Below are 26,324 nucleotides of genomic sequence, written 5' to 3'. Positions count from 1 at the left end.
GAAACTTACAAAATTCTTAAGGGGTTGGACAGGCTAGATGCAGGAAGATTATTCCCGATGTTAGGGAAGTCCAGGACAAGGGGTCACAGCTTAAGGATAAGGGGGAAATCCTTTAAAACCGAGATGAGAAGAACTTTTTTCACACAGAGAGTGGTGAATCTCTGGAGCTCTCTGCCACAGAGGGTAGTTGAGGCCAGTTCATTGGCTATATTTAAGAGGGAGTTAGATGTGGCCCTTGTGGCTAAGGGGATCAGGGGGTATGGAGAGAAGGCAGGTACGGGATACTGAGTTGGATGATCAGCCATGATCATATTGAATGGTGGTGCAGGCTCGAAGGGCCGAATGGCCTACTCCTGCACCTAATTTCTATGTTTCTATGTTTCTATGTGAAGATAGGGCATATTGGGCGGCGTGGGCAAGTTGGGCTGAAAGGTCCGTTTCCACATTGTATGGAATATTAGATAAAAATGTTAACAGAAGAAGCTTCACAAATAAGTACAATTCAGAGAAAAATAGCAAGAATGGAATTCATGATAGAAACCAGGCAGAAAAGATAAAGCACTGGTCCCACAAAACAAAATTATAATACTCACAGCATAAAGCAGAGAATTAAAAAAAGATCACAACTGATGTGCAGCAAGGTCAAAATTTGCAAAATAAAAAATTATGCAAAGTGCTCAAAATGTACGCAATATTGAAAAGGCTGCTTAGAATTACAGAGATTACCAGCACTGCACAAGTATGAGAACTAAGGAGTTCAGACACTTTTTCTCGGTTTAAACAGATTGTAGCTTATCACAATAAATATAATTCGGAAATGATAATTTAATTAATTTGTCAAATGCGAACATTTATTTCAGTCGGCAGTTGAAACAGCTAACTGCTGAGGGGTCAGCTAACTCAGTGAGGGGATATGGGGAGAAGGCAGGAATGGGGTACTGATTGGGGATGATCGGCCATGATCACATTAAATGGCGAAGGGCCGAATGGCCCACTCCTGCATCTATTGTCTATTTATTGCACTTAACAGGATTCAGTTCATGAATTAAACATGAAAATGTTCATACTTTTAAATAATGATATTGTATATAAAATCACATTATCACAAAATAATAAATCAAGAAGAGTGTTTTTGCTGCCAGTCCAGCACTGCATTAATGCACAAGAGATCCAGCTCTAAGACAAACAAACATATTAACAATAAAATAGCACATTATAGAATACATATTATTGAACAAAATATATTAAATGATAATGTTTGGACCCTTTTAGCAGGATTTGTGTATCCCAATTTTGAAAAATAGTTTTGCCAGGGAAAGGCAAAGAGCTCCCAAGGAAAATAGGATTTTTAATCTTTTAAGTTCAGTCCCTCTGCGATGATCCACTCAAGCAAAGTTCTAAGATTCTACTGGAACAACCAAATTGTTGTCAAAGACTTTAAGAAGAGCTACAAAGAATTACCAACTAGAGTATCAGAGCTTACAGACTTGGCAATGGAAAGCATAGCTATAATGTTGAACTGATTTTATATGAGGATGATCAAATGGCTAGAAATGGAGCTAATAGATATTTCAGAAGGTTGTGTGGCTGGTGGAGATACGAGTATGGGCGGGACCAATGCAATGAAGGAAGATAATTTAAAAAATCAAGACATTTGTTAAGTAGGAGCTAACCAAGATCAGCAAATATACAAAGGTGACTGATGTAGTGAGGTTCTAATGGGCCTGTCCCACTTAGGCGATTTTTCAGCGGACTACCAGCGACTGTCAAGTTGCCGGCAGTCGCCTAAAAAAACGGCAACTGGAATGGCGACTGTCAGAGTGAAACACACACACAAACACATCTCTTCCTTCACCAGCCCGTTATGCAGACACGAGCGGGGGACAACGCGAGCGGGGGAGAGCGCTGTCTAAAACTTTCACACGGTGCAAAGCCAAGGTGAAACAGACACACACCGCGATGAACAGGAAGGTTGGCATTGTAATTAAGATGGCTAAAGCACAGTGTACGGGTAAGTCCTTTAAAAGAAGGGGGAAGAGGGGAGGGAGAAGGGGAAGAAGGGGGGAGAAGGCATGGAGATACCTATTAAGAAGCCAGAGATACACGGCTGTGAAGCGCGGAGGATATGAACATTACCGGTCAGTTATCCTTGGTTCTGAAAACTACTGCTCACCATTTTTTTCCAAATGAGCCAATGAAATTCACCCGTCAGCACCGGCTACAACCTACGAGAACCTCCGAGAACCTTTGACCTCCTGGCAACCCATTAGGACCTTCTGGTGACCCATCTACGGCACGAGAATTCTCGCTACTCTCCATGGGGGCTTCATTCTAGTCGCCGCTAAATTTTCAACATGGTGAAAAATTAGCGGCGACTATAATGAGGCCGCGACTCATTCCCAGAATGCGGGAACTCATCGCGACCATGAAGGCGACTCTCCGGCAATTACCCACGAATATGTGACGACCATGTGTTGACTGCATAGTCTCCTGCAGTCGCCTAAGTGGGACAGGCCCATAAGGAGTTCAAGTTTCTGAAGAGCAGTGGTCCAGGAGTGCAATGGATAATCAAGTAGAGAGATACCACTGACTTGGAAGAGGTTTCCAGCAGCAGATGAGGTGAGACAAAAACATTTCACCGTTGCACAGCATTTACTCTTGTTAGATTAAAATTCTGTAGAAATTCTCTAATATTGATTAAGTGATTTTGTTGTCTTTATATTATGCCACAAATTCTCCCAAGATGCATCAGAGGCTACTATCACAGTGGCCAAAGTTCCACTACCCAACTAAGCACACTGCTCTGTCACCCTCTCAAATTCACCCTAAGTTTAACTCCACTGGTCATATCCTGCCTGCATAACAGCCAAAGAGGCTTTGGCATTTGTCTATTCAGTGCAGGTCACTGTGTGTGTGTGTGTGTGTATACTGGGATCAGCCATTGCTGTGGAGATTGGAGTGGAAATTAAGAGCAGGAGGAACTCAAGGTATCTAGGCTCACACAAAAGAAAGTAGCTCCTGCTGCATCCCACTGTACTATTAAACTGTAACCCTAACAGTATAAAACTGTCTCTAGTTTTATTACAAATTTTAATTACTATTTCTTAATGAGTGGATATCTTTATTTAGATTATTATTAACAGGAAACACACATGATAAAGTTATGGACTGTAATGTTCCTTGTGACTTTTACACATGTTGACAGTACCTAACCGTGGCCTCATTCTTCTAAACAGTAGTAAATACAAATTTAATCAAAATAATCTCTCCTCATGCACGAATCTTGCCATTCCAGGAATCAATCTGGTGAATCTTTGCTGCACTCCTTCTATGATAAATATATAATTTTTCTTATAATAAAACATCAAAACTGCACGCTACTCCAATTCCTTGTATAAATAAATCAAGACATCCCTGCTCCTGTACTAAAATTCACTTGCAATGAAGGCCAACACACCACGTGCATTCTTAACATTTTGCTGTATGTTTGGTTTCAGTGATTGGTATCCATCAAGTTACCCAATCTACTATAATTTAAATAATATGCTGCCTTTTGCTTTACCTATCGATGTGAATAACTTCATACTTTTATCCATATTACAATGCATCTGGCAAGCTTTTGTTCCTCAATCTATTTAAGTTGCCTTAAAGCCTCTTTGCAACCTCCTCGCAATTCGCAATCCCATTGGGCTTAGTGTCATTAGCAAATTTTGAAATATTATATTTTGTTCCCTCGGCCAAATCTTTGATATTAATTATGAATAGCTGAGGCCCAAGCACTGATCCTTGAGGTACCCAACGGGTTATCACCTCCATGACAAAAATATCACATATTCCTACATTCTGTTTCCTATCTGTCAACCAATTTTCAATCTATGGCAATACATTACGTCCAATACTGTGCATTTTTTTGTGTGTATTGGAGACTTTTCAAAATCCAAGTACACCACATCCATTGCTTTCCCTTATCTATTCTACGTTACATTTTCAAAAAACTGCAGTATATTTATCGAAACACAATCTCCCTTTCAGAAATCCATATTGACTTTGTCTAATCCTGATGATATTTTCCAAGTGACCTGTTATCCCATCCTTTAAAATTGCACTTTTCCCACGTGTTAAACTAAACAGCCTACAGGTTTCTGTTTTCACCCTCCCTCATTTAAAAAAAAGTTACATTGTCTACTCTGAAATCCATAGGAACTATTCTATCTTTATACATGAAACTCTGATCTAGGATGTGTAATTATGTGTGTGTGTGTATTTGTGTGTTTGTGTGATGTGCGTGTGTGATTCAGATCCCCTCGAAAACACGACGCGCTAATGGTGACATGTCTACAAATTCCGATAGAGATTTATGCCATGATGTCAAAAATTGCTTCATCTGAAAATCTGATGCATTATTTCCCGAGTTATTTATTAAAATTGTTCACAAATCTGAATTTTTTTTTAAAGTTAACAAGCTGATGACGTCACAGTGGCTCTGCTCCTTGCGGCCAGCTGCGCACTGTTTTCAACGTGCAGCCTGCTGGGCACTGTTTTCCACACGCTGTGAGTTACGTCTCTCCTTTCCCCCCTCTCTCCCCTCCCCCCCTCCTCCCCCCTCCCCTCCTCCTCCCCCCCTCCCCCCCTCTCCCCCACTCTCTCCCCCCCTCTCTCCCCCACTCTCCCCCCACCCCCCCTCCCCTTCTCCCCTTCTCTCTCCCCTCTACCCCCTCCCCTCAACCCTCCTCCCCCCTCTTCCCCTCTCTTGCATACTTTTCCAAAGACAGATCCAAAGTATTTGTTTATTCTCTCAACATTTTCCCTGTTCCCAACATGATTCTCCCATTTCTGACTGTAGAGTACCTACAGTACATCCGACTTCATGATCTTTATGTTTTTTAATTTTTGTACGAGCCTTTTGCAGTCCATTTATGCTCTATTTTAAGCTTTGTTCTCATATTCTATTTTTGCTCTCTTTATCAGTCTTTGTTCTTCCTTGCTGAAATCCAATCTTTTCCCAATGTTCATATTTGCTACTGTTTATAATATTACAATGTGTCTCCTCTTTGGATCGAAAACTATCCTCAATTTATTTTGTGAGCCATGGTTAAGTGACTTTCCCTTTTGTATTTTTACACCAGGTAGTAATGTACACTACTTGTAGTTCCTACTCAGGTACCCTAAATGTTAGCCATCACCTATCTAACATCATGTTTTTTAATTAAGTTCTCCAATCTATCACAGCAAACTCACTGCTCATACCTTCATAGTTTCTTTGAATTAGGATCCTGGTTTTGGAATGAACAATTTCACTTTCTATCTAAATTATTTTTATGATCTTATGGTCACCCTTCCCTAATGAACCCCACATTACATGATTGTTAACTAGCCCTGTGTCACTGGCCAGCTTGGATGCTCTTTAACAATCTGATGCATTGGGCAAGAATTATTTCTTCATCCTTTGATTTGTTTGAACTGTGCTAGGTTGAAATAGTAACTGCTATGAAGCATTAATGGAGTTTAATAAAAAAAATAAACAGTGCATCAACTAATGCATTGGAAGGAACATCTCAACTGTCTTAGCTTCATCTTATTCAGTGTCACAATATAGTACAAAACAACAAGCCATCAATTTAATGTAACAAAATCTTGGCAAATTACAAATTCTAAGTACTGATTACATTGCACAAAACCAACTTCAATTTCTAAAGGTCTGCTTGTAACATTTAACAAATGTCTTTTTATTGATTCAGAAACACTATAGAAGGCAGGAGCATTCAGAACACAAACCACCCATGTCAAATGTAACAAAGGAGCTTCACTCAATTTTGCTCAGTCCCCAATTCAAAACACAACTGAAATAATGAATCAAGTGTTGAAAGCAGTACCAATTTGTGGCAGGAACTCTTGTTGTAACATAAAAAGTCACTAAATGTTTAAATCAGCCAATACAATCTTTATTAATAAGGTATTGTATGTTTCAGCTTAAAGTGATTCCTTTCATGCATTTTTATGAAGTACAGTACATGTCTTCCAAAGGATTCATTCAGGTCTTTGGTTTACCAATATACTATTTCCATTATAATTTGGCAATAATGATATACAAGAATCAGAGGATACACTTTGCCCAATGAAGTGCCTATTTGCTGCACCTGCTCTGAAAATAGACAAATTAGGGAAAAAATACCATACGGTGGCTGCAAATTGGTGTATTCTTCTTCAGAAGGACCCGCTCACTTTTCCGATGACATAACACATTTTTAAAATGTGTCTACACTTACTAATGAAACAGGCGGTCTGTGCTCAGGCACTAAATTTGGCTTCTCGAGGCCTGGAGTGTGAGGAAAGAAAACATTGCTCAGGGTTGGTTCCTCCATCAACTGATCAAAACCACCTGTTAAATGAAAGGACCACACACTCCAATCAGTTATAGAGATGAGAAACAAGGCTTGAATTAACTTTTTCATACTCATTCGAAGCAATTTGCGGGGATTCCACATTATCCAGAAAAATGAGTCGTATCGTTCTGCAAATTGGCACAAATGGCCTTCACCAAGAGTCCAAGCCAGCAAAACTGTCCAGATCCTTAAATAGTAGGGAATACGTCATTCTGAGGTAGCAATCAATTTCCTCAGATGGTTAAAATGTAGGTTAATTGGCTTCTGTAAATTGTCCCTAGTGTGCAGGATAGAACTAGTGTATGGGTGATCGCTGCTTGCCGTGGATTTGGTGGGACAAAAAGTCTTTCCACATTGTATCTCTAAACTAAATTAAAACTAAGTCAGAGAAGCATCACCATTCCCTACAGAGATCTCAGACCTGCAAATCCAATGAAATGGAACAGATTTTGCTTCATTTATAATACATTACATGTTGGCCTTTCCCCCACAGACTTCATAGACCGAGATATACAGTTATGGAAACAAGACCTTGGGCCTGTCTTATTTATGCAGAGCAAGTTGACATTCAGATTAGTCCCATTTGCCCGCATTTAGCCCATAGCCCCCTAAACCCTTCCTATCCATGTATCTTCCCAAAGACCTTTTGAAAGTCATAAATGCATCTGCTTTTATAACTTCCACTGGCAGCTCATTCCAGATACAGACTACACTCTGAATGGAAAAGCTACCCCTGAAGTCGATCTTAAACTCTCCTCTCATCTTAAACCGATGCCCTCTAGTTTTAGAATGCTCTACCCTGGGAAACAGACTGTCTATAAGTTGGAAAGGACACCTAACTTAATGATATCCCTCCTATAGTTGGGCTGCCAGAACTGCACAGAATACTTTAAAAGTGGTCTCACCAAGGACCTGTGCAGCTGTATCATGATGTCCCAACGTTTCCACACAATACCATTCCCAATGAAGGCAAGCGTTCCAAACATTTTTTTCACCACGTCTCAACCCAAAACGTCACCCATTCCTTCTCCCCAGAGATACTGCCTGTCCCGCTGAGTTACTCCAGCATTTTGTGTCTATCTTCGGTTTAAACCAGCATCTGCAGTTTCTTCATACACATTTTCTTCACCACCCTGTCCACCTGACTCACCACTCTCAGGGAACCATGCACCTATGCTCCCAGATCCCTCTGCCGTACAACACTCTCAAAGGTTCTGCTATTTACTGTGCAAGTCCTGCCCCGGTTTGATGTACCTGTATTAAAATGCAACACCTCACACTCATCTGAGTTAAATTTCATTTGTCATTCCTAGGCCCACTTTTCCAACTATATCCACCCTGTCAAGGAATCCTCTTTCATTCTTTTTGCTATTTACCTACTAGGGGTGATTCACATTAGCTAATTAATGCACTTTTTGAGAGATAAAGTGAGGAAAATCAGGGTATTCAGAGGAAATACATGTCATAGGGGAATATGTAAAATCTTCAATGTCAAGATCAATCCTGAGCCCTAGGGCTGCAAGAAAATAGAATAAACTGATATGCCACCGTGACACTATTCTAAACACCAGAGGATATAAGCTAAGCCTGTCCAATATATCCTCATAAGAAAACCCGCTCATTCCAGGGTTCTACAAACATTATGGTGCCGAAATGGGGGGGACTATGTATAAATACTGCTGTAATTTCTACAAGGTGAAACCAAAATGTATAAAAATGCCTTTATTAAAATCTGACTATGTGCACGTTAACCACGTGTGATTTCTATCTATTACAAATCTCAAATTGTGGAGTACAGAGGCAAATAAATAAATGATGGGTCTTTGTCCAAAGCATTATGGAGAGCAATGTAGTAAACCTTCTCTGAACCGTGTCCAATACATTAACATTCTGCCGTTAATAAGCAATCCAATATCATACACTGGACTCCAGGAGTCAATTCCCCTAGCAATAAACATTAAATTATTTGGGGTTTCCTAGTTACTTGCTCTACAAAAACTATGAAAAATCCAATAATTGTTAGTAAAGCATTTTTACATTTAATCGGTGATAATATTCTATTGCTGGCCAGGATGTGCGAAAACAGGAATGAAATACATTTAAAATTACTTGTTAGTATATTAAATAATTAAATATATTTGAAGTATTTTTAAATGCTTTGGCAATCCAGATCCAAAATGTATTACACTCAAATTATTAACATCTAAAAAGATTTGATTCATTCACATGGATAGTTTTTAAGCTGACATTCAATTTCTGACCTAGGTTCTAGGCAAAATACTTTTGTATTGACATTTCACTGTATATTCTCAAATCTGGGAGATATTACTTTATAATTGTATCTTAAATAGCAATGTTGCCTTTAAGATTAGAGAATAGACCAAGTTGTGCATGGAGAGGAGTAGCAGTTTAAGTCTATCCGTCTGAAAGGAACAATGTTGTCTTTTCAAACACCATGAGGTGGAGTCAGGGTGTGGTGACAACCAAAGTTTAAGTGGAAGCGAGTTTTGGATAGATATTAGGAGATGGGTATCAAAGGTACCCAGTTTTACAGGCTTGATGTTATGCTATTTTAATCCCTATCCTCATTTACATCATGTTGGTCAGCTGCCAGGTCCAAACTGGTGAGTGACTGGTTAAAATTTAGTAGTCCAGATATCAATTTTCTAATGCAAGATTTTAAAAAAAGTCTGAGCAATTTATTTTGGTAGGATCTTGAACAGCCACAGAGATGTATCTTAATAATGGACAGGTGTATCTGCAACTGACAGATTAGTGAGGATAAGGTCAAATGAGCTTATCCCACAACTATGTGGCAGACATATAATTTCTTAGGAGCCAGGGAGAATATCCTCACTTTTCTTCAAGTGGTACCACACAATCTATTGACTCAAATTTCCCTCCAAAAATGCAGATATTTGGGTCTAAATATAGACACAAAATGCTGGAGTGACTCAGAGGGTCAGACAGGATCTCTAGAGAACATAGATAAGTGATGATCGGGTCGGGACCCTTCTTCAGATATTTGGGTCTCCGGGTTAAGCACAGTTGTGGAACGAGCTAAACATCTACACAGACATTGCCATCAGCATTCCAATGGTGTGCTCCACAAGCAGTCCAATGAAGAAATATGAACTTCTGCAGTTTCCCAGCATTTACACTGATATTTTACCTTTAGGGGCGTAACAGTGACACAGCTGGTAAAACTGCTGCCTTACAGCACCAGAGATCCGGGTGCTACCTGTGTGTAGTTTGTACGATTTCCATGACCATGTGGGTTTCCACCGGGTGCTCCAGTTTCCTCCATCAACCTAAAAACATGTGGGTTTGTAGCTTAATTGGTCTCTGCAAATTGCCTCTTTATGTATAAGGAGTGGATACGAAAGTAGGATAACATAAAAATAGTATGAACGGATGAGCAATGGTCGACATAGACTTGGTGGACTGAAGAGCCTGTTTCCTAAGCCTGCTGTATCTCTAAACTAAACTAAACTAAATCTGCCTGTTGAAGACAATTGAATCTTCACTGCCACCATTCATTCCAAAGAGAATGGACTTCAAGGGCAGGCTATTACAATGCCCTTGACCTCACCAATCAGGTCAGCTTTGAGGAAATGTGCCCCATGATACTACAAAATATATAATCAGCAGCCAGAGGGTGAACATTGCAGGCAGCAAGCCTCTCCTAAAAAAAATGATTGGCCTTTATGTCCATTAAAGAGAACGTGCAGGATTTAGGTTTTATTTCTCACCAGAAAGGCTGTAATAACAAATCTCTGAAGTAGCAGCCATCTGGCTCAAAGGCAACAATTCTGAAATCCACACTATCATCTATAAATCATGATAAAGAGTCCAAGATGCATATAATAAAGCCAAACAAATGTCCATTAGAATGACAGTGACATTGCCATAAATTCTTTGAACTCATTATCAATGAGTGATCAGGATGTTTCTCACAGCCATTTAAACGCTTTGATTCAAGACAGCACATCCAGCTATCCAAAAATACGGCCTAAACTACATTGTGCCCTCAAAAAATCCAACCAAGGAACCAATGGGAAGAATAGGAATTGTAGACATTGGACTGTCAAAAATAATAACAAACTGATGTGACTACACTAGTTTAACCCGAGGGTCAGTTTTACTATTTAGTAATCAGCCCATTGGCTCTGCTTGCTCTTGCTGTAAGAATTCTGCAAATATTTGAAGGATATCTTAAATTGAAGTGGCATTTTATGCTGAAAGCTTGCAACACAAGGTCAAACAGAGAAATGCATACTGCCTCATGAATGCTTGCATTTTGCTCAAAAGGTGCTGTTCCTTTGAGATTAAACTGTCGCAGCCATCCATTGATATTGGCTCATTGTGTTACATTATGAACTGCTCTCTATGGATCCACATTGTTAAGCTATCTATTTTAGACAGGAATTTCTATGATATTTCACTCGATGAACTTTGTCATAAATTAATCGATAACCCAGAGAGGTAAGAGTTTATTAAAAGATGGTGAATGTGTAAACATGTTGTCCAAGAAAGATGTTGTACAAGAACATGGTGTACAAGAACAAAACACGCAGCTTAATTAATAACCTGCTAACATTTATGAATGTAGTTGAGGCCAGTTAATTGGCTATATTTAAGAGGGAGTTAGATGTGGCCCTTGTGGCTAAAGGGATCAGGGGGTATGGAGAGAAGGCAGGTACAGGATACTGAGTTGGATGATCAGCCATGATCATATTGAATGGCGGTGCAGGCTTGAAGGGCCAAATGGCCTACTCCTGCACCTAATTTCTATGTTTCTATGAAGACTTGGGGGGAGAAAAGCAGAGGAAATTATTGTTTTGTCACGCAGAACATATATCAAGATGATATCAAAGGTCTGAAGATAATTCCTAGTTAAACTATAGGCTATTCAGAAAATATTTATTTGAAATATTTCAATGAAATATTTTCAGACATATTTTCTCATCCATTCACCTTTGAGCAATTTTAATGGATCAACCTGGCTATTATTTTTGTACAATAAAAAACTTATTCAACCAAAACCAGATCATCAATATGTAAAATAAACACATAAAAATGTTGGGGAAAAACTCAATTTGGACCAACTCTTCATTTGCAATTAAATTTCTTGTATTAGCTAATTTTTGAATAGCTAATTTTACTCAGCTTGCTAACTGAAGACTTTCCCATAGATTTGTTAATTTAAATGGTTTCCAATTTTTTTTAAGTCTAATTTGTTTATTTATTATTTAAATGTTTACAAAGTTGTTCTTGAGCTTTTGTAAATTTTCAAAAGTCTCTGACCATTTTTAAATTCCATGCAGTTGTGCTAAAGATTGGAGATATTTTTTGTCGAATGTCACTTATTTTGCCTGATTCTGTGGCTGGAGTTATGGAAAATGGATTAATCTTGACCACCTGATGTGGCATCACATTTATGTCTGCATAATGCAACAATGTCAAGGGTCATGTCAGGGGGAAATCTTCCAGCAAGGTGTCTAAGTCCGTGCTGCAAGACTCATGGAAAACGTGCAATTTTTAACTAGGTTTAGAGGCAACCAGCTCCCAATTAATCATAAGGTCCAAACCATTAACTCAACTACATGCTCCATTCCAACAGGATGTAGACCAGTGCACTCCTATTTAATTTTCCACTTTCCACCCGATCAAAAATCAAAACATCAGATGAAATAGCGGCACATTTGGATAGCAGTAGCAGGATCGATCCGAGTCAGCATGTATTTACGAAGGGGAAATCATGCTTGACTAATCTTCTGGAATTTTTTGAGGATGTAACCAGGATAATGGACCAGGGAGACGCAGTGGATGTAGTGTACCTGGACTTTCAGAAAGCATTTGATAAGGTCCCACATAGGAGATTTGTGGGCAAAATTAGAGCACATGGTATTGGGGGATAGGGTGCTGACTTGGATAGAAAATTGGTTGGCAGACAGGAAACAAAGGGTAGGAATTAACGGGTCCCTTTCAGAATGGCAGGCAGTGACTAGTGGGGCACCACAAGGTTTGGTGCTGGGACCGCAACTATTTACAATATATATTAATGATTTGGATGAAGGGATTAAAAGTAGCATTAGCAAATTTGCAGATAACACAAAGCTGGGTGGCTGTGTGAACTGTGAGGAGGATGCTATGAGGATGCAGGGTGACTTGGGCATGTTGGGTGAGTGGACAGATGCATGGCAGATGCAGTTTAAAGTGGATAAATGTGAGGTTATCCACTTTGGTGGCAAAAACAGGAAGGCAGATTATTATCTAAATGGTGTCGTTGGGAAAAGGGGAAGTACAACGGGATCTGGGGGTCCTTGTTCATTAGTCACTGAAAGTAAGCAAGCAGGTGCAGCAGGCAGTGAAGAAAGCGAATGGCATGTTAGCCTTCATAACAAGAGGAGTTGAGTATAGGAGCAAAGAGGTCCTCCTGCTGTTGTACAGGGCCCTAGTGAGACCACACTTGGAGTATTGTGTGCAGATTTGGTCTCCAAACATGAGGAAGGACATTCTTGCTATTGAGGGAGGGCAGAGTAGGTTCACGAGGTTAATTCCCGGGATGGCGGGACTGTCATATGCTGAGAGAATGGAGCAGCTGGGCTTGTACACTCTGGAGTTTAGAAGGATGAGAGGATATCTCATTGAAAGATATAAGATTGTTAAGGGTTTGGACACGCTAGAGGCAGGAAACGTGTTCCCGATGTTGGGGGAGTCCAGAACCAGGGGCCGTAGTTTAAGAATAAGTGGTAAGCCATTTAGAACGGAGACGAGGAAAAATGTTTTCACACAGAGAGTTGTGAATGTGTGGAATTCTCTGCTTCAAAGAGGGCTGTGGAGGCTGGTTCTCTAGATGCTTTCAAGAGAGTAAGATTGAGCTCTTAGGGATAGTGGAGTTAAGGGATATGGGGAGAAGGTACGAACGGGGTACTGATTGTGGATGATCAGCCATGATCACATTGAAAGGCGGTGCTGGCTCGAAGGGCCGAATGGCCTACTCCTGCACCTATTGTCTATTGTCTAAATGAGTGAACAGACTTCTGGAAATTCCTCTCTAATCTTAAAGGCAATCAAGCATTATTTTGAAACTGATAAACTAATCATTGTTAGCCCCACCTACCATCTAACTCAAAAGCATACAGCAAAAAAAAAACGTAGATTCTGAAACTCCAAAATAAAAATAGAAAATACTGGAAATACTCAGCAGGTCAGGTAGGATCTGTGGAAAAAGAAAGAGGCTCTTTAACCTCTCGGCGAAAACCTGTATTTGGCATCCACACTGCATTACATACTGTATGGCGCTCAAATCTACTTGATCAACTCAGTGGAATCCAGTAATGAAAATTACAGCAAGCCGAGTCATTTTTCCTTCAGGAAAATCACATTGGCAATCAAACACTGGGCAATGTCTGTTGGTGCTGCAATGTAAACTGAAATATCATCATCAGATGCTGCACAGAGCATTCAAGTGTATTAAGGAGCTCCCCATCATTCCCATTCTTGAACATACAGGCTCCAGGTTCTGCAGAAACCTCTGCACAAGGTTCCCACTGTCATAAAAATACACAATGCTTTGTGCACCTCCACTAGCTCTCTTGTGAATGCTGTACCATCAAATCTTCTGCCATCAAATCAACCTTTCCTTTAACCTTTGCATCAAAGTCTACACGAGTGAGCGGGGTCCAATAATCCAGGAGTGTATATATATATATATATATATATATATATAATGTTTGATTAATCAGGGTCAGAATCAGACAATTTTTACCAGAGTAGAAATGTCAAAGACCAAAGGATATAGTTTTAAGGTAAGAAGGGCAAAGTTAAAGGGGATGTGCATGACAGGTTATTTTTTACATTGAGAGCAGTGGGTGCTGGGAACCTGGATGGTGGTGGAGACATGTGCAATAGCGGCGCTTAAGTGACTTAGATAGACACATGGGTAAGCTTGAAGTCAGCATGGATTTATGAAGGGGAAATCATGCTTGACTAATCTCCAGGACTTTTTTGAAGATGTAACAATTAGAATGGATAAGGGAGAGCCAGTGGATATGGTGTGTCTGGACTTTGACAAAGTCCCACACAAGAGTTTAATGTGCAAAATTAGAACACATGGTATTGGGGGTAGGGTATTGACATGGATAGCAAACTGGTTGGCAGACAGGAAGCAAAGAGTAGGAATTAAGAGTACGTCCTTTTCCGAATGGCAGGCAGTGACTGACTAGTGGGTTGCCGCAAGACTGGTACCCCAGTTATTTACAATATGTATTAATGATTTAGACAATGGAATTAAATGTGACATCTCCAAGTTTATGGATGACACAAAGCTGGGTGGCAGTGTGAGCTGTGATGAGGATGCTATGAGGCTGCAGGGTGACTTGGATGGGTTGGGTGAGTTGGTAGATGCAGTGTAATGTGGATAAATATGAGGTTATCCACTTTGGTGGCAAGAACTGGAAGGCAGATTATTATCTGACTGGTGTCAGATTAGGAAAAGGGGAGGTGCAACGAGACCTGGGTGTGCTTGTACATCAGTCACTGAAAGTACACATGCAGCAGGCAGTGAAGAAAGCATGTTGGCCTTCATTGCGAGAGGATTTGTGCTTAGGAGCAAGGAGCAAGGAGTTCCTACTGCAGTTGTATAGGGCCCTGGTGAGATTGCACCTGGAGTATTGTGTGCAATTTTGGTTTCCTAATTTGAGGAAGGACATTATTGCTATTGAGGGAGTGCAGTGTAGGTTCACCAGGATGGTGGGACTGACATATGATGAAAGAATGGGTTGGCTGGGCTTGTGTTCACTGGATTTGAGAGGATGAGAGGGAATCTTTGGGAAACATATAAAATTCTTAAAGGATTGGACAGGCTAGATGCAGGAACAATGTTCCTGATGTTGGGGGAGTTCAGAACCAGGGGTCACCATTTAAGAATAAGGGGGCCATTTAGGACAGAGATGAAGAAACATTTTTTCACCCAGAGAGTTGTGAATCTGTGGAATTTTCTGCCACAGAAGGCAGTGGAGGCAAATTGACTGGATGTTTTCAAGAGAGAGAGTTAGGGCAAATGGAATCAAGGGACATGGGGAAAAAGCAGGATTTGATTTTTAATGTTTAACTTTTCTAATTCTTTCATAATTTTCTCTCTCTACCTTTCCTGCACCCGTGAACAAAAACCAAAAATGTCAAGTCCCTTGTTATTCTGATAATACCCTTGTTTCATCAATACTGTATCCATGTTCTGGTACTGCTTTTAGATGATCAGCCATGATGATATTGAATGGCAGTGCTGGCTCGAAGAGCCTAATGGCCTACTCCAGCAACTATGTTTCTATGTAGTGATATGGGTCATGTGCAGGCAGATATGATTAGTTTATCTTGACTTTAGACTGGCACAGACATTGTTGTCCACAGGGTCTGTATTTTTGTTGTATTATTCCATGTTCCATGTTCTATTATAAGATCACCTTAAAATGTTTGTATTTAAGTCATTTGCATTGAGATGTAAGTATTAGACAATACTAATATTTTAAAGAGCATTGCCGTGCACATGGATTAGGTTAATCACCAAAACATTCACCAGCTCTTGCTTTTCTCCCATTAAACGAATAAACAGAAATTCAAGGACAAGCAGGAATGCAAATATAAAATGTTGGCTTTAGTTTACAAAGTCCTTCGTAACATCAGACACAATGAGCACTCGTCCGTCTCTTGAAAACTGGTGTCTCTAACACACTGTTCAATAAATTCTACATCAGCCATGTTTTTCAATTACATTCAGCATCCCAATGGGAGATATATATGACATGGATATTCAGATAGAATGTTCTTTCGACGGTGAGTTTGACTTTGACAATTTCACCTGAAATTCTTCTGTACATATGCTAATTTAGACTCAAACTTTATATTTAAGATATTGATTCCAGGGATAACATCCCTCCCTGGATAGACACAAAATGCTGGAGCAACTCAGCGGGACAGGCAGCATCTCTGGATAGAAGGAATCTACCCAGGGATGCTGCCTGTCCCGCTGAGTTACTCCAGCATTTTGTGTCTATCTTTGGTGTAAACCAGCATCTGCAGTTCCTTCCTGCACATCCCTCCCTGGATTACCCACTCCCATATTTGTAATCTTTTCAAATCTAAAACCCTCCAAGAACTCACCATTCCTGCAATTATATCCTTTTGTGCATGGTTAACTGTTCAAGGTTTCAAGGTCAGTTTATTGTCACATGTACCAATTAAGGTACAGGTGCACAACCTTTTATCCGAAAGCCTTGGGACCAGACACTTTTCGTAATTCAGAATTTTTCGGCTTTCGGAATGGAAGATTTTTAGCGTAGATTTTAACGGCTGGCTGAGTGGTAGAGTGCTCGGCTCGTATCCGCAAGGTCGCGGGTTTGCGCCTCGATCCCGGCAGTTACTCGATCCCGAGTTTGAGTCTTCAATGTAGTTTTTTCTTGCAGAATAGGAGAGAATAGGGAGGGTTAGGCTGGGATCATTCTCTGTGAGATGATCTTAGTGCGGGAGACAAGTGTAGGAGAGGTGTACTGACTGTGTGGGTAGAACTTTGGAAGTGATTGCCCACCAATCTCAAAAGCCGCTGTGTCTCCCTGTCCCTCCAACTCCAGAGGAATCCGCTCCCCGATGGGCCGCTACGGCGACAAGTGGCAGTTCGCCCACAGCCCGAGCTGCGGCCCCTCATCCGCAACCCGGGTTCCTCTGGAGTTGGAGCGGGGCTGGGCTAGAGTTGTTGCTGGCTGTGAGTCTCTGGGATCTCCGTGCTTGCTGTGGGCCTGGGGGTCGTGGGTCGGTTGTTTGCAGTTGCAGAGGGAGGGGGCAAGGGCGGTACAGTTCCCAGTCTCAGCTCCATTCCAGGGGGGTGACCGGAGACGTCAGGACCAACGGGACACCGACTGCAAGCACGGAGATCCCATAGACTCACAGCCAGCAGCAACTCTAGCCCAGCCCCGCTCCAATTCCAGAGGAACCCGGGTTGCGGATGAGGGGGCGCAGCTCGGGCTGTGGGCGAACTGCTACTTGTCGCTGTAGCGGCGCATCGGGGAGCGGCTTCTGGTGGTCCTGACGTCTCTCAGCTCCTGTCCAGGGGGACGGCCGGAGACGTCAGGACCAACAGGAACTCGCTCCCCGATGCGCCGCTACAGCGACAAGTAGCAGTTCGCCCACAGCCCGAGCTGCGCCCCCTCATCCGCAACCCGGGTTCCTCTGGAGTTGGAGCGGGGCTGGGCTAGAGTTGCTGCTGGCTGTGAGTCTATGGGATCTCCGTGCTTGCAGTCGGTGTCCCGTTGGTCCTGACGTCTCCGGTCACCCCCCTGGAATGGAGCTGAGACTGGGAACTGTACCGCCCTTGCCCCCTCCCTCTGCAACTGCAAACAACTCCACAGTTCCCAGTCTCAGCTCCTGTACAGGGGGTGGCCGGAGACGTCACAGCTCGAGCTGCGCCCCCTCATCCGCAACCTAAAGACCAAGACGTACATTGCACACCATCAGCTTCGGTCCCTACGGGGAGCGTGTTCCTCTGGAATTGGAACGGGGCTGGGCTGCTGCTGGCTGTAGGTCTCTGGGTTCTCCGTGCTTGCAGTGGGCCTGGGGGCCGGTGTCCCGTTGGTCCTGACGTCTCCGGTGACTGGCACTGGCTCCGACGTGAAGACAGTGCAAAACCCCCGCGCCGGTGCAATGGGCGGGGAGCTGGAGAGGGGAGGGAAGGGGTCACACACATGGCCTGGAAGCAGAGGGGTGTAGGTGGGGTGAAACTTAAGGGAGCGACAATTTGCTGCTGCCTGCCCGCTGAGTTAAAAAGTTCTCATGCAAGACTCACGATACACTGTGTATCGTGAGTCTACCGTGGGAACTTTTTAACTCAGCGGGCAGGCAGCAGCAGATTGTCAATTATTAACCCTCCCGCGCAATATACCCTCACCTTCTCTTTTATGAATGGGGATTTAGTTCCCCTTTCTTCGAGGACCGACCGGAGGTTCCGCTGTCACCTCTGCGGGCCGCCCTCGGTGAACGTTTTCAAGGACCTTTCTTCAAGGACTGAAAAAATGTCGCTATTCGGAGGTTTTCGTTATTTGGAACTTCGGATAAAAGGTTGTGCACCTGTACAGTGAAACTTGAGTTACCATACAGCCATATTAAGTGAAAAGCAACAAGACACACAGCCACATAAAATAAAAGTTAACATAAACATCCACCACAGTGGCTCCCCACATTCTCACTTTGATGGAAGGTAATAAAGTTCAATCTTCTCCCTCTTTATTCTCCTGCGTTCGGGGCTGTCAAACCATCCGCAGTAGAGGTCATCAAAGCTCCCGTTCTGACCTAACTTTGAATGTTCTATGATCAACAGGCTAAAACCCTATTTGCTAGATTTACAGCTTTAAAGCTCCCAGCCCCTTACTCATTTTCAGAGTGGTTCTATTACTTCACTTTCTACTAACTACTTCAACAAAGTTTCACCTCCTCCTTGGTCAAATTTGTATGTTTACACTTCACACTGTGCAAAGTACAAAATAAATGAAAAGTGTTGGTTGGAGTTTTCCAATGCAAGAAATCGAATGGTCTCAGAAAATGGATACAACGTTGATTAAACAAGAGTATTATTAGGATAACAAGGGTCCTGGAAATCGCCCAGAGTGCCCGTGAACAGGGGGTAGTCCCTCTCTAACACCACCCAGGCACGGACGTAACCCCAGAAAAGGGGCAGGCAGCTGGCTCGGGCAGAGCCTTCTTCCACCTGGCGCAGTGACTCGAGGAAGGCCAGCTTGGCCAGGCCCAGGAGCAACCCAACCAGGACATCTTCGGCCCTACCCTCTCCCCTCCGCACAGGATGTCTAAAAATGAGGATGGTGGGTGAGAAATGCAGCCAGAAGGCAAGGAGAAGCCCCATCTAGATAATGGAACAGGGACTGCAGCCTCACACACTCCATATACACGTGGTGCAGACTCTTCCAGCCCTGCAAAAGTGGCAGGCGGGCGGCTAGCGAGTCTGTGAACAGGTTGCAGGGGACTTCTCGGTGCAGTACCCTCCACCCCAAGCCCCCGATGTAGAGGGGGAGAATCACAGAGTCGAGGGACCCTCACGAGGGTGGTAACCAGCTTGGAAGGGATGATGGTATTGAACGCCGAGCTGTAGTCTATAAACAACAGCCTGACATAAGTATTTTTATTGTCCAAGTGGTCCAGTGCGGAGTGGAGAGCCAGTGAGATCGCCTCCTCCATTGACCTCTTGTGACAGTAGGCAAACTGTAGGGGGTTGAGGTTCTTGTTGAGGTAGTAGTTGATATCCACCATAATCAACCTCGCAAAGCATTTCATCACCACAGACGTTAGTGCCACTGGTCACTAGACGTTGAGGCACGTCACCTTACTCTTCATGGGCATTATTGATTCCCTCTTAAAGCAGGTGGGAACCTCAGACCTCAGTAGTGAGAGGTTGAAAATGTCCTCAAAAACCCCAGCCAGTAGGGCTGCACAGGTTTTGGGAATTCGACCGGGTATACCATCAGGTCCAGGCGCTTTCCACGTGTTCACCCTCCTGAAGGATCTTCTGACATCGGCCTCTGTGACTGTGACTGTAATACCATCAGGGCATCGGGAAGGCACATCAGATGCCTATCAAAGCGTGCGTAGAACACATTGAGCTCGTCAGGGAGTGATGCTTCGCTGACACTCGAGCTGCCCCCTGGTTTCACCTTGTAGGAGATGATGGCATTCAAGACTGCCACAGTTGCTGAACATCTGCTCCATCCTCCAGCTTTGAGCGGAAGTCCCTTTTGGCCTTTTTGATGGCCTTGTCAAGGACGTATCTGGACTTCTTGTAGACCTCTGCATCACCAGACCTGAATGCCCGGGATCTGGTCCTCAGAAAAATGCGGATTTCCTGCTTCATCCAAGGCTTCTGGTTGGGAAACATTTGGAAGGTTTTTGTGGGAACACAGTCCTCCACATATTTCCTTATGAAGTCTGTAACGACTGTGGCATATTTATTCAGGTCCGTTGCCAAGTCACGAACATTGCCCTGTCTACTGACTCCAAGCAGTCCTGTAGTTGTTCCTCTGCCTACCCAGACCAGCTCTGTACAGTCCTCACCTCAGCGGGTGCTTTCATCAGTTGCTGCCTGTATGCAGGAAGAAGCAGCACCGCTGAATGGTCGGATTTCCCAAAGTGAGAGCGAGGGATAGAGCGATAGGTATCCTTGATAGTCGTATAGCAGTGGTCAAGGGTGTTTAATCCTCTGGTGCTGCAGGCGATATATTGGTGGCAGTTTGAGAGTGAGTTTTTTCAGGTTGGCTTCGGGGTACGTTGTCTGGTGCTTGTTGACCACAGCGTGCAGATTCTCCAATGATAGACGGACGTCTGCCTGGGGTGGGATGTAGACCGTGGTCAGGATGATGGAGGTGAATTCTCTGAGGAGGTAGAAGGGGTGGCACTTCACCACTAGATGTTCTAGGTGCAGAGAGCAGGAGTCAGACAGAACTGCCACGTCTGAACACTACGAAGAGTTGACCATGAGGTAGACGCGCCCGTCTCTCACTTTCCCAGAAGCCTGCATACGGTCCATACGATGGGTGAAAAAATGTTCAGGCTAGACGGCCGAGTCTGGGGAGCTGGGGGTGAGCCATGTCTCTGTGAAACCGAGCACAGAGCATTCCCTCAGCTCCCTTTGGTAAAGCAGCCTTGACCTTAAGTCCTCCACTTTATTTTCCAGTAATTGTACATTGGCTAGTAGAATGGTAGGGAGAGGGAGTCGTAGTCCCCTGCGCTTCAGTCTGACTTGAAGTCCAGCCCGCCGGCCACGTTTCCAGACATCATGGAGGTCTCCCCAGTGTTTCCAGGTACAGTACTTACTGTTCCTGCGACGGTCGGGAATTCCCCTGCAATTGGGAATTCCCTTACAGTCAGCAGCTCCGTTGCTGCCAGTAGATCGCAATAGCGTTAGCAGTTTGTCAGTTGCATCACTAATTTCTGCTGTTTCTTTTATACAGGTAAGCTGAGAACGACCATATTTGAGGATTTTCTGCTGTGCTGCTGCCAACATGTCACCACAGACAGGCGCCATCTTGGTATATTAACCAAATACAAAAACTCTTTAAATGTTACAGTTTATTGAAAGAAGAAATCAATACATAGTGAGGAAGTTTATATTTCATTTAGAAAGGCATTAGTGGGTCCAGGTCTGGAATTATGAACAGTATTGATCTTATTTAAACAAAGAAACATAGAAAATAGGTGCAGGAGTAGGCCATTCGGCCCTTCGAGCCTGCACCACCATTCAATATGATCATGGCTGATCATCCAACTCAGTATCCCATACCTGCCTTCTCTCCATACCCCCCTGATCTCGTTAGCCACAAGGGCCACATCCAACTTCCTCTTAAATACCTGTATAGCCAATGAACTGGCCTCAACTACCTTCTGTGGCAAAGAAATATAAAAGTTTTAGAAGGTCAGAGATTTGCTATACTGATACACGGAACCTTGCAGCTGCAGGAAATGCTACACTTGTCGCTTTACCTCCCCCCTTGACTTCATCCAAGGACCCAAGCAGTCTTTGAGGCAGAGGTTCACCTGCACTCCCTCCAACCTCATCTACTGCATCCACTGTTCCAGGTGTCAACTTCTCTACATCGGCAAGATCAAGCGCAGGCTTGGCGATCGCTTTGCCCCACACCTCCGCTCAGTTCGCACTAACCAACCTGATCTCCCGATGGCTCAGCACTTCAACTCCCCCTCCCATTCCGAATCTGACCTTTCTGTCATGGGCCTCCTCCATTGCCATAGTGAGGCCCAGCGCAAATTGGAGGAACAGCATCTCATATTTCGCTTGGGTACTTTACACTCCAGCGGTATGAACATTGACCTCCAATTTCAGATGGTCTTTGCTTTCTCCCTCCTTCCCCTCCCAGCTCTCCCACAAGCCTACTGTCTCCACCTCTTTCCTTTCTTTTTCCAGCCCCCCGACATCAATCTGAAGAAGGGTCTCGACCTGAAACGTCGCCTATTCCTTCTCTCCATAGATGCTGCCTCACCCACTGAGTTTCTCCAGTAGTTTTGTCTACCCACAGAATTAGTAAATTGTCTTATGATGAAATGTTGGACAGGCTGGGAGGCTGAGAGCCACTTGAATAAAACACATGAAATCCTGAGGCATTCGCCAGGATTGATGTGGAGAGAACCAGGGATCACTACTTTAAGACAGAGAAGAGGCAAATGTTTTTCTTCCCTTAGAAACTATTTTTCTCAAAGGACATTGGAAGCAGGCTTTGAATAATTTTAGTGGAGAAATCCTTGATAAGCAAGGGGGTGAAAGGCTGCCGAGAATAGTTGGGATTGTACAGAGGGGTTATAGACAATAGGTGCAGGAGTAGGCCAGCCAGCCGCCATTCAATGTGATCACTAGCGTGTCTAAGGCCTTAACAATCTTATATGTTTCAATGAGATCCCCTCTCATCCTTCCAAACTCCAGAGTGTACAAGCCCAGCTGCTCCATTCTCTCAGCATATGACAGTCCCGCCATCCCGGGAATTAACCTTGTAAACCTACACTGCACTCCCTCAGTAGCAAGAATGTCCTTCCTCAAATTAGTGGACCAAAACTGCACACAATACTCCAGGTGTGGTCTCACTAGGGCTCTGTACAACTGCAGAAGAACCTCTTTGCTCCTATATTCGATTCCTCTTGTTATAAAGGCCAACATGTCCACGTCACCCTGCATCCTCATAGCATCCTCCTCACAGTTCAAACTGCCACCCAGCTTTGTGTCATCTGTAAATTTGCTAATGTTACTTTGAATCCCTTCATCCAAATCATTGATGTATATTGTAAATAGCTGAGGTCCCAGCACCGAGCCTTACAGTACCCCACTAGTCACTGCCTGCCATTCTGAAAGGGACCCGTTAATTCCTACCCTTTGTTTCCTGTCTGCCAACCAATTTTCTATCCATGTCAGTACTCTACCCCCAATACCATGTGCTCTAATTTTGCCCACAAATCTCCTATGTGGGACCTTATCAAATGCTTTCTGAAAGTCCAGGTACACTACATCCACTGGCTCTCCCTTGTCCATTTTCATAGTTACATCTTCAAAAAATTCCAGAAGATTAATCAAGCACGATTTCCCCTTCATAAATCCATGCTGAATCGGACCGATCCTATTACTGTTACCCAAATGTGCGGCTATCTCATCTTTTATAATTGACTCCAGCATCTTCCCCGCCACCGATGTCAGGCTAACTGGTCTATAATCCCCCGTTTTCTGTCTCCCGCCTTTCTTAAAAAGTGGGATAACATTAACTACCCTCCAATCCACAGGAACTGATCCTGAGTTCCAATCAGATGATACATTACTGTACTTTACTCGATGGCAGAGCAGGCGAAGGACCAGAGTAGCCTTCTCATGATCCTAATTGTTTGTTTGTTCGTTCAGATTCCATTCCCCCCCCCCCCCCCTTTTGTTATCTGCTAGACTTTGTTACCCTTTCACCCAGCACCATCACCTGTGTTATTCAGTGCACACAGTCCATATATATTAATCTCAATTATAAGTAACAATAAATGTTTTATTTCTAACTTTCCCCAGCTCTGATGAACAATCAACAAGATGAAATATTAACTGTTTCTCTCTTCATTTTCTGTTGCCTGACCCATTGTGTATTTTTATAACAACATTTAAAAGACATTTGGACAGGTACATGGACAGGAAAGGTTTAGAGGGAAATGAGCCAACCGCAGGCAGGTAGGACTAGTGAATGGGGTAACTTTGTTGGCATGAGGAAGTTGGGCAGAAGGGCCAGATTTCATGCTGTATGGCTATGATTAGAAATCAGACTTTTGCATTCATTCTATCAGCATTCTTTCTTTATAGCTTATAACTTGTTTTATTTCTAACTTTTCCCAGCTCTGTTGAAAAAGCCTTTAAGATGAAATATTAAATCTGTTTCTCTCTTCGTATATGTTGTCTGTTTTGGTGTGTATTTACAGAATTTTTATTTGCTAATCTATAAAGACCATAATTTACAATAACTGAGCCAAGAACCTCCATCTAATTTCAGTTTCAGCATGGATTTTAAGAGCAAGTCCCAAACAAAACCTTTAGATTTGTATTCACAGATATCTAAGGAATTTAAATTAAACAAATTTTCCAAATCACATCAGTAAGCACAAATGGGAAAATAAACCTCAATATATGAATGATATATATACCTTCAATATATGAATGATTGCTTTAAATTACATTGTGAAACTGAAATAAACATGAAACTTGTGAAATATTTTCCTCTGTATTTAATACCATTCATCGCTTGAATGGAAACAATATCCCATTTCAACAACATTTAATTTTGGAGAGAAAGTATAGATGGAATAAATGCATTTGTTTTAAACATAAATTCCATATCAGTCAGCACAAGTAGATGATATTTCACACGTTGTGCATAAATAACAGAAAGAAAACATAGTACAACTATTCAACTGACATCCAGCAGGTTAAAAATGTAAGAAATTGTGATTTTCATGGTAAATAGACCCAAAACCACATACGTGCTCATACGTATTTGTTTAAAGTAAATAATTTCAGGTAAGGCAAAAGCTGGAATCAGCAAATGCATTCTAGTTATTTAGCATTCTAATCAATTAGTAATAGTAATAGTAATAGTAATGCCAAATCGTTGTTATTTCATCGGTGACAATAATGTGGTCATTGTCACTATAGTAAAGGGGAGGGGAGTTTCCGCAGCTTCAATCGTTTTCTTTATTCGTTACCACGCTAAATATCTGTCGTAAATGTTCAACTCATTAAAAAGCAAAGATATTCCTAGAAAAAAAATCACCTTTTCACAAGCAAATAAAACATTGTACATAACGTATCGCTTAAAAATTAAATTTGAACGATCCTTCACAAGAAAAATCCCACCCATCATTCGAGTACGAGTTTATTTGTGGCAGGATTTCTAAATGTTAAACCTATCATCCTTGCTACTGTACCTGGATAATGCAAGGTAGCTCAGTGTCATCCAGGTGTCTGATTGTACATTTGATATCTTGACTTAACGACTTGATGCTGGAACTGCGAAAGCGAAGCATTTTCATTCTTCCTCCTTACTCCTCTTTAAGTAATCATTAGGAAGCGCCGGTCTCAAAAACGAGCATGTCTCGACTGAACTGGGGAGGAAAACCTTGGGTGTGTATCGTATTAGGAAGAAAACACTGGCACATGGAGAAGAACGCCGACTGCGTCAAACAGTCTCCCTATCTCAACCATCATTGAAGAAATCGCTGGCATTTACACAGCGACATGAAAATAAACAGCAACCGTGGAAACTCCGACGACTCGACACCTGCTAAACAATGCGAGTCTTCTGCAAGTCGCACTCTTCACACCGTGCATGCAGGCTGGCTGGCTGGTGCTGGTGGGTGGGTGTGTGTGTGTGTGTGTGCGCGCCGCCTGCAAGGATGCTCTGTATTGTATCGACGTGCCCGCGCACACACAGGGAAGGGCGCGCGCTCCAGGCGCCGGGCCGCTGCAGCCAATCGCAGCGGCTGGTGGGCGCCCGCCGTGCACGCGCGCTCCGGCAGGTGGGGAGCGCGGGGACGCGCGTCGCCCGGACAACAAAGGGTCGCGAGCGAGGCGCCAGCACCGCTCATGCAGACATCTGCGCTGTGCTCGCCTTGCTCCCACCCCTCTCCCTCTTAGCGACTTGTTTTTCCTTGCACTTGCACTTGCATGGTTCCATAGTCGGCTTTAGTTTTTATAACAATTTCACCTTCCTCCCTCCCTTTGATTGGGACGTTTATTTAAATTAGAAATTGTGCATTATCCCGGTAGACAATTACATTTTGTTCAATATAATTTTCCCCTGGAAATGCAAGTTGCAAATTGGAAGCACGATGTTTGCATAGTACGTATGTACTCGTAAATTA

General features: G+C 42.9%; 1 protein-coding gene across 2 annotated transcripts in view; it reads right to left on the bottom strand.

The window, feature by feature from the left end:
• frmd3 (FERM domain containing 3) overlaps positions 1-25,843 on the bottom strand; it is a 156,548-nt gene extending 130,705 nt beyond the window's left edge. For both annotated transcript variants that reach the window (XM_055632984.1, XM_055632985.1), the window contains exon 1: positions 25,389-25,843. In XM_055632984.1, coding sequence (XP_055488959.1) covers positions 25,389-25,493 — 105 coding nt within the window. In that variant the 5' untranslated portion in view covers positions 25,494-25,843. The remainder of the gene's footprint in view (positions 1-25,388) is intronic.
• Between the last annotated feature and the right edge of the window lie 481 nt (positions 25,844-26,324).

Source organism: Leucoraja erinacea, chromosome 3 (assembly GCF_028641065.1).
Source record: "Leucoraja erinacea ecotype New England chromosome 3, Leri_hhj_1, whole genome shotgun sequence".
Classification (NCBI taxonomy): Eukaryota; Metazoa; Chordata; class Chondrichthyes; order Rajiformes; family Rajidae; genus Leucoraja; species Leucoraja erinaceus.
Note: the sequence above shows the minus strand (reverse complement) of the source record. Positions and strands in the feature narration are given on the sequence as shown.